At 41.8% G+C, this 12,837-nt stretch overlaps 1 protein-coding gene across 4 annotated transcripts in view; it reads left to right on the top strand.

Annotated features, from left to right (window-relative positions):
• The window catches only part of LOC101598410 (S100P binding protein), a 40,510-nt gene that overhangs the window by 23,166 nt on the left and 4,507 nt on the right, over positions 1-12,837 (top strand). For all 4 annotated transcript variants that reach the window (XM_004665260.2, XM_045149267.1, XM_045149269.1 and 1 more), the window contains one exon: positions 10,925-11,009. In XM_004665260.2, the coding sequence (XP_004665317.1) occupies positions 10,925-11,009 (85 nt within the window). The remainder of the gene's footprint in view (positions 1-10,924; positions 11,010-12,837) is intronic.

Here is a 12,837-nt window from a genome sequence, read left to right as displayed (position 1 = left end):
CCAGCCTTTTGTTTGTTTTTTGTTTTTTTCTAGGTAAGGTCTTGTTCTGTTAGCCCAGGCTGACCTAGAGTTTGTCCCATTATTATTTTAGTTTTTATTTCCATAATGAGTAATAATGTTAGGCTTAATCATCTGGTTATTTGCTACATATATATATCTTTTGTGAGATATCTTTGTTTTCTCTGAAATTTGGTTATTTGTTAATTATTGAATTAAATTTTGAGAATTACTCTACGTTATGAATGCAAGTTCCTAAGTAATTTGAAATATTTTATCCTAATCTGTGGCTTGTGGCTTGCCTTCTTAAAAAAATTATTATGTATTTATTTATTTGCAAGCATAGAGAGAGAATATGAATGAATGGTTGCAATAGGACCTCTAGTCTCTGCAAAGGAACTACAGATGCATGCACCACTTTATGCTTCTGGCTTTATGTGGGATCGAGGAATCAAACCCTTGGCTAACCTAGGCTGGCAGGCTTTGTAAGCAAGTGCTTTCAACTGCTGAGCCATCTTTCTAGCCCTACTTCTGGTTTTTGGAGGTGGATTTTCACTCTAGCCCAGGCTGACTCTGGAGCTCACTCTTTTGAGGTAGGGTCTCCAGACTGACTTGAATTCACTGTGTTGGCCCAGGTTGTCTTCACATTCACGGCCATCCTTTCTACCTTTGTTTCCTGAGTGCTGGGTTAAAGGTGTATTCTACCACACCTGGCTAAAAAAGTTTTTCTTATTTTTTTTTAATTGACAACTTCCACAATTGTAAACAATATCCCATGGTAATTCCCTCTCTATTCCCCCCTCCGAAACTCCTCTCTCCATCATATCCCCTCCTTCTCTCAATTAGTCTCTTTTATTTTGATGTCATGATCTTGTCCTCCTATTATGATGGTCTTGGTAGTGTCAGGTTCTGTGAGGTCATGGATATCCAGGCCATTTTGTGTCTGTCTGGAGGAGCATGTTGTAAGGAGTCCTACCCTTCCTTTGGCTTTTACATTCTTTCCACCACCTCTTCCACAATGGACCTTGAGCCATGTGTGATAGATTTCAGTGCTGAGCACTCTTCTAACACTTCTTCTCAGTACCATGATGCCTTCTGAGTCATCCCAAGGTCACTGTCATCTGAAAAGAGAAGTTTCTCTAACCAAAACTGAGAGTAGCATTAATATATGTGTATGAACATTAAGAGAAGTGCTTACTGGACAGTTTGATGAGCATAATATATACATTTAGCCAGACACTAGCAGACCTTACATCCTTAGGGTTCATGACTTCCCCTGTTGCAGGTTAAGATAGGTTCTCTTCTAGCCCAAGTTGACCTGAAACACTTTCTTTAGCTCCAGGCTGGCCTCAAATTGATCATGATCCTCTTACCTTAGCCCACCAAGTACTAGGATTAAAGGTGTGTACCACCCACCATGCCTGGCCCTCATTCAGTGGTTTCAAAAAGATTTTCTCTAACACCATACATTCTTCCCCACTTCACCCCAAATTGAACCCTGGGTTTTTTTTGCTGTTTTTGTTTTTGTTTTCTTTTTCTTTTTTTTTTCGAGGGAGGGTCTCACTTTAGCCCAGGCTGACCAGGAATTCACTATGTAGTCTCAGGGTGGCCTCGAACTCACAGTGATCCTCCTACCTCTGCTGGGATTAAAGGCATGAGCCACCACTCCCGGCTTAGAACCCTATTTGGAATACCAGTGTGTAAAATGTGTCATCCCTCTCTGAATACTAACATGAGCACTTCAACTTGGCCTTCCAGAATTTCACAGAATATATCTAACAAAAACAATGGCATAGATCTGTGAAGAGTGTGAATATTACATTTTATCCTCAAATTTATTACATATGCTACTTTATTGTAATTTTAGTGTTTGTAAGTAATATTTCTCAAAGTTTGTATTTATTTATTTACCTATGTGTATATTTGAGAGAAGGAGAGAGTGATGTGAAGATACAGATAGATGGAGGGAGGAAGAAAATAGGTGACATATGTACTACTTTGTGTTTCTGGCTTTATGTGATAGTGGGGTATTGAACCCAGGCTGGCAGACTTTGCAAGCAAGGACCTTTAACCACTGAGCAATCTCCCCAGCTCTTTCTAAAATTTTTAATCTGAAGATCTATATACACTTATTTATTTGCAAGCAGAGAGAGAGGAGACAGACAGAAAATGGGTGTGCCAGGCCCTCTAGGCACTGCAAACAAACTCCAGACGCATGTGCCCCCTTGTGCATCTGGCTTGCGTGGGTACTGGGGAATTGAACCTGGGTCCTTTGGCTTCACAGGCAAGTGCCTTAACCACTAAGCCATCTCTCCAGCCCCTACACTTACTTACTTACTTATTTATTTATTTATTTTTTGAGACAGTCTCACTAGGTACTTCAGGCTGTCCTTGAATTGACAGTTAAAAAAAAAAATTGAAGCCAGGTGTGGTGGTGCACACCTTTAATCCCAGCACTAAGAACTTCCAGCTGTGGGTGAGTTTTTCCCTCTGCTCTGCTAGCCCAGGCCCAGTGAGTTAGACAGAGTAGGGCCCCCTAGCCCTTACTCTTCACATGAGTTCTTTATCCCCTCCAGCTCTCCACATGGTGGGAGCTCCTTGAACCTTCTTTTCTCTCTTCTTTCCATGGTTTTTCCAGGCCCTCCACATGGGATCTCTAGCCACACGGGTACCTTTTCTTGGCTCTGTACTTCCCTCAATAAATATAGTAATTTAATAATAAAAAACTTTCAGGGCTGGAGGGATGGCTTAGCAGTTAAGCGCTTGCCTGTGAAGCCTAAGGACCCCGGTTCGAGGCTCGGTTCCCCAGGTCCCATGTTAGCCAGATGCACAAGGGGGCGCACGCGTCTGGAGTTCGTTTGCAGTGGCTGGAAGCCCTGGCTCGCCCATTCTCTCTCTCCCTTTGTCTTTCTGTCTGTCACTCTCAAATAAATAAATAAAAAATGAACAAAAAATAATAATAATAAACTTTCAGAATTGGAATAACAGGACAGTATTCACCTCAGCTATAACCTATTACTTTCACACTTGAGAATTATTAAATTAAAATTTCTCCAAACCAGTGAAATACATATAATTTTTCTTTATCTATTTGAGACAGAAAGAGACAGAGAGAATGGGCTCACTAGAGCCTCCCACTGCTGCAAATGTACTCCAGACACATGCTCCATCACATACATCTGGCTTACCTGGGTTCTGGGGAATCGAACCTGGGTCCTTAGGCTTTTCAGGCAAGCACCTTAACTGCTAAGCCATCTCTACAGTCCACTTTTTTTGTTTTTGTTTTTGTTTTTTGTTTTTCAAGGTAGGGTCTCACTCTGGCTCAGTCTGACCTGAAATTCACTCTGTAGTCTCAGGGTGGGCTGGAACTCTCAGCGATCCTCCTACCTCTGCCTCCCGAGTGCTGGGATTAAAGTCATGCGCCATCACGCCCGGCTCACATTTTGTTTTTTGTTTGTTTGTTTTTTGAGGTAGGGTCTCCTTCTAGCCCAGGTTGACCTGAAATTCACTATGTGGCCTCAAACTCACAGTGATTCACCTACCTCTGCTTCCTGAGTGCTGGGATTAGAGGCATGTACCACCATGCCTGGATTTCCAACCCACTTAAAAAAAAAAATTATTTTGTTTGAGAGAGAGAGAGGCAGAAAACAAACCAGTGAATTTTATATTTTCATATTACTGACTAAATTACTGAAATGTGGACTGGAGGAATGGCTTAGGAGTTAAGGCACTTGCCTGCAGAGCCTAAGGTCCCAGGTTTGATTTCCCAGTACTCATGTAAGCCTATGCACATGGTGATGCATATGCCCTTTCTCTCTTGCTCACATTCTAATAAATAAATAAATAAAATATTTAAATTATTGAAATGTTAGGTTTTTTTCCTCCAAATTTCATTTGTAGAGGAATTACATTTAGTAACAAAACAAAGGACAGTCTTCACCACCTTTTAGGCACAACTTAAAAATAAAATCATGGGTACTGATTGTTGGTCCAAGAAAGCCCATCTGTTAGAGACTATGAAGAGAAGAAAAAATTTAAATGTTCCTATTCTTGTTAGCATCTCTAAATTTGGAGGAAGAAGAGGTTGAAGCTGAGCTAAACTAAGGTTTTTGGATTATTATGCCACACCTGGGTTTGAATTCTGATTTTCCAATGTATTAGATGAGGGAAGAGTGTCACTTCTAACCTTCAGCTTAGTGGGCTCGGGAGATGGCTCAGCAGTTAAATTTCTTGCAAGACCTAACAGCCCAGCTTTAATTCCTCAGTACCCACAAAAAGACACAAAGTGATGCATGCATCTGGAGTTATTTAGCCTTGGCAAGAGGCCCTGGCATGCCCGTTCTCTCTCTCTCTCACTTTTCTTTCTTCTTCCAATTAAATAAAAAATATTGAAAAAAATATATTGAACTTCAGCCTACTTATGAATAAATTAGAGATTGTCATTTGCTTCTTAGAGTTCAATGATAGATACATGTTAAAGCATTTAGCAGAGAACTTGACACACAGTAAATGTTTTATAAATTTTAGTCTCCATTGTCTCTAGATGAGTAAGTCATTAATAATAAAGATTAGTCACCTTCCTAACAGTAAGTTCTTCAAACTAATGAAAATTAATATTTCTTGTTGTATTAGCCGAAAGGTAATTATTGATCATCCCTTACTTAGTGCTGTGTTAGGTACCAACTGGGTGTACAAGACATATTGTGATATAATTTCTAATTTCAACTATGAAATATTGACCCCAGAAAATATCTTGTTTGGTTGGTCAGCCTGGAATAGAGTGAGACCCTACTTTGGGGGGGAAAAAAATAAAGAATATGGGTATGCCAAGGTCTCCAGCCTCTATAGATGCATGCACCACTTGTGCATCTGGCTTTATGTGGGTACTGGGGAATCGAACCTGGGTCCTTAGGCTTTGCAGGCAAGTGCCTTAAATCACTAAGCCATCTCTCCAGCCCTTCAATAGTTTTTTTTTTTTTTTTTTGAGGTAAGAGTCTCACTAGCCCAGGCTGACCTGGAATTCACTATGTATTCTCAGGGTGGCTTTGAACTCACAGTGATTCTCTTACCTCTGCTTCCTGAGTGCTGGGATTACTTCAGTAGTTTTTTTTTGTTTTGTTTTTCAAGGTAGAATTTCACTCTAGCCTAGGGTGGCCTTGAACTCACAGTGATCCTCCTACCTCTGTCTCCTGAATGCTGGGATTAAAGGCGTGCACCACCATGCCCTGCTTACCTGTGAAGCCTAAAAATGACCTAGGTTTCATTTCCTAGAACTCAAGTAAGCCAGATGCACATGGTAGTGCATGTATTTGGAGTTCGTTTGCAGTGGCAAGAGCCCTTGACATACCTCCTCCTCTCTCTCTCAATAAATTTAAAAATTTTTTTTTTTAATTTTTTGTTTATTTTATTTATTTATTTATTTGAGAGCAACAGACACAGAGAGAGAAAGAGTCAGAGAGAGAAAGAATGGGCGCGCCAGGGCTTCCAGCCACTGCAAACGAATTCCAGACGCGTGCGCCCCCTTGTGCATCTGGCTAACGTGGGTCCTGGGGAATTGAGCCTCGAACCGGGGTCCTTAGGTTTCACAGGCAAGCGCTTAACCGCTAAGCCGTCTCTCCAGCCCTAAAAAAATTTTTTAAGAATAAATTGGTTCATATATGTAAAGCACCTAGGAGAATTCCTGGTACTTGAGTAAGTGGTATGTAAATTGCTGCTGCTGCTTGATTTCAATTTCTGGTGGTTGAATATTTACTATTTGGCTCTTTGGCCAGATTGGCCATTGTGGTGGTTTGATTTAGGTGTCCCCATAAACTTAGGTGTTCTGAATTCTAGGTTCTCAGATGATGGCAATTTGGGACTTAAAGCCTCTTGGAGGCAGTGTATTGTTGGGGGAGGGCTTACGGGTGTTACAGCCAGCTTCCTCTTACCAGTGTTAGGCACACTCTCCTGTTGCTATTGTCCACCTGATGTTGACCAGCAGGTCATAGGGTTATGCTCCTGCCATTGTTTTCTCCTGCCATTATGGAGCTTTCTCTTGACTCTCTAAGCCAAAGTAAGTCCTCCCTTTTTTTCCCCCACAAGCTGCTATTGGTCAGGTGTTTTCTGGCAGCAATGAAAAGCCGACTGCAACAACCATTCCTCATTGTTTTTAAAAAAATTAGATTTCTTTATAGTGGGTTCTTGTTTGTTGGTGAGGTTGGAACTCACTCTGTAGTTCAGGCTGGCTTCCGTCTTAATGAAATCCTATCTAAGCCTTCATGGTGCTGGGATTATAGGCATGAGCCACTATGCCTGGCTTACTATATCTTGGGGTTCCATTTTGATGGACACAGAAGTTCCAGCCTTTCTTTGGTGATGATATGGCAGAGAAAAATACATACTGAAATTTTCACAAAGCTGTTTCTTCCCTACCCATATTGAAATGTTCTTTTGGGAAAGCTAGAGGAAATGGGATGCTTAGCACGTCAGTGCTGAGGAGCCAAGCTTGTTCTCATGCTTGGGCATCCAGCTTCTCCATTCCACAGGCTTAAGTTTTTATTTTTATTTTTTTTAATGAAAGACTCGCCTTTGTAGAAAAAGGATATTAAGCTTGTGTCAAATATGTTCACTATTTTCCCTATTTTTATTTATTTGAGAGAGAATGAGACAGAGGCAGTGGGTATGGATGTGCCAGGGCCTCCTGCCACTGCAAATGAACTCCAAATGCATGTGCCTCTTTGTGCATCTGACTCTACATGGGCAATGTGGAATCAAACCTGGGCTGTTAGACTTTGCAAACAAGTACTTATTTATTAAAGAAATAGAGGAGTTGGGCGTGGTGGCGCATGCCTTTAATCCCAGCACTCAGGAGGCAGAGGTGAATTCCAGGTCAGTCTGAGCTAGAGTGAAACCCTGCTGCAAAAAACCAAAAACAAACAAACAAAAAAGTAGTAGTAGTAGATAGAGATTGGGCATGGCAGGGCTTCTACTTGCTGCAAAAGAATCCAGACACGTGTGCCGCCTTGTGCATTTGGCTTTATGTGGGAACTAGTTAATTGAACCTAGGTCCTTTGGCTTTGCAGGCAAATACCTGCACTGCCAAATCATCTCTCTAGCCTGAGTTTTTAATTTTTTTTTTTCTGGCTTTGTGAAGAAAGGATCTCTTCAATTTAGGCTTACCTGGAGCTCACCCTGTAGGTACTCTGACTAAAGGTGTGTGCTACCACACCTGGCTTTATGATTTTTTTTTTTTTTTTGAGGTAGGGTCTTACTCTAGCTCAGGCTGGACCTGGAACTTACTATGTATTCTCAGTGTGGCCTTGAACTCTTGGTGGTCCTCCTACCTCTGCTTCCCAAGCGCTGGGATTAAAAGCATGTGCCCAGCTGGTGCTTTTTGTTGTTGGTGCTGCTGCTGCTGTTATTTTATTGTTTTTTCAAGGTAGGGTTTCACTTGAGTCCAGGCTGACCTGGAATTCATTATGTAGTCTCAGAGTAGCCTTGAAATCACAGATCCACCTACTTCTGCCTCCCAAGTGTTGGGATTAAAGGTGTGTGCCACCATGCCCAGCCTCTTCTTTTTTAATATTTATTTACTTAGATATTTGAGAGAGGGAAGAATAGAAAGAGGAAGAGGCAGAGAGAGAGAGAATTAGAGAGAATGGGTAGCATGCCAGGGCCTCTAGCCACTGCAAACTAACTCCAGACACCTGCACCACTTTGTGCATCTGGCTTAAGTAGGCACTAGGGAATTGAACCTGAATTCTTACTTTGCAGACAAGCACCTTAACTACTAAACTATTTCTCCAGCCCCTCACTTTTCAAAGTTTTAACTGACAATTTAAGAATATAAAAATTGTACCCTGTTGTAAAATACTATGGCATGTATACATTGCTATACAATGTTTAGGTGTGATGAATTAATACATTTTCCTGAAAATTATCTTATATTCAAAAGTCTTTTCTGGGCCGGGCATGATGGCGCATGCCTTTAATCCCAGCACTCGGGAGGCAAAGGTGGGAGGATCACTGTGAGTTCAAAGCCACCCTGGAGCTATAGAGTGAGTTCCAGGTCAGCCTGGACCAGAGTGAGACCCTACCTCGAAAAAAAAAAAAAAAGGTCTATCTGGGAAAAAAAAAAGGTCTACCTGTGCTGGGTATGAGACCACATGCATTTAATCCCAGCATTCAGGAGGCAGAGGTAAGAGGGATCCTGTTTGATACCACCCTAAGTCTACTTAGGCAGTTCTAGATCAGCCTGGGCTAAAGTGAGACCCTACCTGGAAACACTCCTCTTATCCGCCCTTCCCCCCAAGAAAAGTCTAGCCAAGGCCAGGTGTGGTGAAGCATGCCTTTAATCCAAAAACCCAGGAGGATTGCCATGAGATCAAGGCCAGCCTGGGTTTACAGATTGAGTTCCAGGTCAGCCTGAGCTAGAGTGAGACCCTACCTCAAATAAAAATAAATAAACAAACAAACAAACAAATAGTCTGTAGCTGGGTGTAGTGGCTCTTTTCTATTTTGTTTGTTTTTGGTTTTCAAGGTAGGGTTTCATTCTAGTCCAGGCTGACCTGGAATTCACTATGTAGTCACAAGGTGGCCTCAAACTCATGGTGATCCTCCTACCTTTGCCTTCCCAGTGCTAGGATTAAAGGCGTGCACCACTTCACCTGGCCTGATTTACAGGTTTTTGCAACTAAAATGGGCCTTTGTCTATAACATTATTATTGTAGCTGCTATTCACTGCATACCTACTGTATGCCAGCTAATATGCTAGGTCTTCTATCTATACAAGACTCAGTATTCAGCTTTAAGCTAAATAGTATTGTCTGCTTTTCATAGGTGAGTAAACTGAGGCTCAAAAGAAATGAAATGATTTGCTTAGGATCACCAGTTAGTTAGAGACTGTATTGAAATTTTAACTCAAGTATGCCTAAGTGTACATTGTTTTTTACAAAGCTGTACTTAAGGTTTTAAATAAATTCATTATTTGAACTTTAAAATTTTATCTATAGCTAATTAGACTGCCCTTGGGGCCTGAGAGCATCATAGAGAAGGTAATGAGAAACATCTAAAACAACTGATTAGAAAGTAAAGACCTCCACAGGGCTAGAGAGATAGCTTAGTAGTTAAGGCACTTGCTTGCAAAGCCTAAGGGCCCATGTTCAACTCTCCAGGTCTCACATAAGCCAGATGTGCAAGTGCACAAGGTGGTACACACATCTGGAGTACAATTGTAGTGGCTGAAAGCCCTGGCACACCAATTCTCTCTGTCTCTCTCTCTTACAATAAACAAAAAGCCAGTTTGGGGTAGGAGGGATTGCTTATCGCTAGTTAAGGTGCTTGCCTGCAAAGCCTAAGGACCCAGGTTTGATTCCCTAGGATCCATGTAAGCCAGATGCATAAGATGGCGCATGCATCTGAAGTTCATTTGTAGTGGCTAGAGGCCCTGTCACACACATTCTCTCCCTCTTCCTCTCCCCCCTCCCCGCCGTGCCTCTTTCCTTCTCTCAAATAAATAAGTAAAATATTATTTTAAATGGCCAGTCTTGTGCCAGGCGTGGTGGTGCACGCCTTTAATTTCAGCACTTGGGAAGCAGAGGTAAGAGGACCACTGTCAGTTCAAAGCCACCCTGAGAATACCATAAAGAATTCCAGGTTAGTCTGAGCTAGTGAGACCCTGCCTCAGGGAAAAAATAAAGGCGAGTCTATTGGGCTTTCCTCACAAACAATTTTTAATTAATTAGTAAAAGGTGTCCACAGTACAAGGCAATAATTTTAAAATTGTGAGTCTGAGACCTCCAGCATCAACTTCACCTAGAATAAGTTAGAAATGTAAATTTTCAGACCTCACCCCAGTCCTACATAATCAGATACTCTGGGGTGGAAACTAATAGTCTGTTTTAAGTTTTTCCAGGTAGGGTCTTTTTCTAGTCCAGGATGACCTGGAATTCATTATGTAGTCTCTGGTTGGTCTTGAACTCATAGTGGTTCTCTTACCTCTACCTCACAGGTACTAAGATTAAAGGTATGTGCCACCATGCCCTGCTCAACTCTCTCTTGAACACCCAACTTCTTATACCTGTTTACCTCACTAACTTACATATCCTTTAGATCTTGGTTATAGCGTTCCCCAATTGTAACCGTACAGCCACATCCCAGTCTCAGTAGACACTGTATTTCTCCCATCACTGCACTTGTCACACTGATTTGGAATCATTCATCTCTTGTATTAAACTTAAATGAGAGTAGGGGAGATACAATGTTGTGTTCATTGCTATATTCCTAGGACTAGAGTTCCTTATATATCGTGGGAACTAATAAATGTTGAATGAATGATTACTGCCATGTTAAACCTTACCATCCCAAGTAGCTTCCCACTCTGGCTTATAGGTTTTTTGGTTTTTGTTTTGTTTTTTCAAAATATCTTATTTATTTAAGAGGGAAGCCAGGTGTGGTGTGGTACACACTTTTAATCCCAGCACTCGGGAGGCAGAGGTAGGAGGATTACTGTGAGCTCAGGGCCACCCTGAGATTACATAGTGAGTTCCAGGTCAGCCTGGGCTAGAGTGAAATCCTACCTCAGGGAAAAAAAAAAAAAAAAAAAGAGTGAGAAAAGGGCAGATAGGAAATGGGCATACCAGAGCCTCTAAGCCAATGCAAGTGAACTCCAGGTGACATGTACCACCTTGTACATCTGGTTTTATGTGGTTATTAGGGAATCAAACTCAGATCCTTAGGCTTTGCAGGCTAAGCATCTTAATTGGTGAACCATCTCTCCAGCCCTATGGCTTACGGTTGTTGTGCTGGTTTCATGTTACAATCGTAAGTAGATGCTACTAGGACCAGTGCCTGATTTCTCTTTCCTTGAAAGTACAGGCATTGTTTTGATCTAAAGGAGCATAGTAGTACATGCAACTTCTTCCTAACCACCAATTTCTCTGTATCACAGGTACCTCAAGGGAGTTAGATACCTTAATGGATCAAGTTCATATGCAGAATCCAGACTGGCAGCATCCTTCAGATCTTACCACACGGTGAGTGGGTGATTAGAAGGAAGAAAGAGTAAGATTTGGCATCAAGGGAAATACCATGTGGAGTTAAGGTTATAATTGTTTAATTCCAGAGGTGGAAAGAGAAACATTGCCTAGGATGAAATAAGAATTGGTCTGAAGTTTAGGACAACTGGACTGTAATACTAGATTTGCAATGTTTAACTACAAACATGTGGGAGTAATTGATGTCAAAGGACATTTCTGGTTCCAAAATCTGAATTATTTTCCTTCCCTTTGCTTCCTTCTCCCTTCTCCTTTCTTTTTCCCCTCCCCTCCCTTCTTCTTTCTTCCTTCCTTGTTTTTTTTTTGAGGCAGGGTCTTATGTGGCCCTGGTTGGCCCCAAACTCTCTGTGTAGGATCCTCTTGCCACTATATCCAATTTATGCATTGCTGGAGATTGAATATATGGCTTCTTTCATGCTAGGCAAGTGCTCCACCAATTGAGCTACAGCCCCAGTTATCAGAAAGAAAGGCAATGCTTAGCTGGGATGAATCTCTGTGGTAGAACCTTCCCTAGCATGTACAAGGCCTACATTCAGGTCCTAGCACCACCCAGACCAGGTTGGGGGCAGTGCACAATAGCATAATTGTTACTAAACATGTTTTGGAGTCAGATGTGAATTAGAATCCAAGCTTATTGCTTCTCAATCTTTTGGCTAAGATCAAGTATAGAATCCAAGCTTTTCTCCCTACTTTACTATATGACCTTGAGCAAGTCATTTAACCTGAGCCTGAATTTCCTTACTTGTGCAAGGAGATAATGAGTTCTTTCCTAGTAGGATTTCATTAGCTTTTCCTTAGTCAAGCCCAACAGACTGACCTTTTTTCTTTCTTTTTTTTTTTTTACATGTGCATGCATGAGAGAGGGACTTGGTGCTCCAGGGCCTCCAGACATTGCAATTGAACTCCAGACACATGCGCCTCTTGTGTGCATGTACGGCATTGTGCACTTGCATCACTGTGCATCTGGCTTACGTGGGACCTGGAGAGTCAGAAATTAGTCCTTAGGCTTTGCAGGCAAGCGCCTTAACTGCTAAGCCATCTCTAGCCCTCACGAGCATTTAAAAAATTTTTTTTTTATTAACAACTTCCATGATTATAAAAAATGCCCTATGGTAATACCATCCCTCCCCTCACTTATCCCTTTGAAAACTACACTCTCCATCATAGCCCTTCCCCATCTCAATCAGTCTCTCTTTTACTTTTGATGTCTTGATCTTTTCCCTTTTATGATGGTCTTATGTAGGTAGTGTCAGGCACTGTGAAGTCATGGATATCCAGGCCATTTTGTGTCTGGAGGGAGCATGTTGTATGGAGTCCTGCCCTTCCTTTGGCTCTTACATTCTTTCCGCCACCTCTTCCACATTAGACCCTGAGCCGTGGAAGGTGTGATACAGATATTGCAGTACTGAGCACTGTGGTCATTTCCTTCAATAACCATGATACCTTCTGAGTCATCCCAAGGTCACTGCCATCTGAAAAGAGAAGATTCTCTACCAAAAGTGAGAGTAGCATTCACATAAGGGTGTGAACATTAACAGAAGTGCTTACTGGGCAGTTTGATAAGCATAGTATATACATTTGGCCAGACAACAGCAGATGTTACACCTCTAGAGCTCATGACTTCCCCTGTTTTAAGTTTTCAGTATCAGGGATGTATTCTCTTCCCATGGAGTGGGCCTCCAGTCCATTTAGAGGGCAGTTTGGTTTCCCCCATAACAGACGTGCCACTATTGCACCCATTGGCTCATTTGGCCTGGCTGGTCAATTATAAGGCTTGCAGTGTCCCCTGATGTGTATCTTCACTGCT

This window comes from Jaculus jaculus, chromosome 5 (assembly GCF_020740685.1).
Source record: "Jaculus jaculus isolate mJacJac1 chromosome 5, mJacJac1.mat.Y.cur, whole genome shotgun sequence".
In the NCBI taxonomy this organism is placed as follows: domain Eukaryota; kingdom Metazoa; phylum Chordata; class Mammalia; order Rodentia; family Dipodidae; genus Jaculus; species Jaculus jaculus.
Note: the sequence above shows the minus strand (reverse complement) of the source record. Positions and strands in the feature narration are given on the sequence as shown.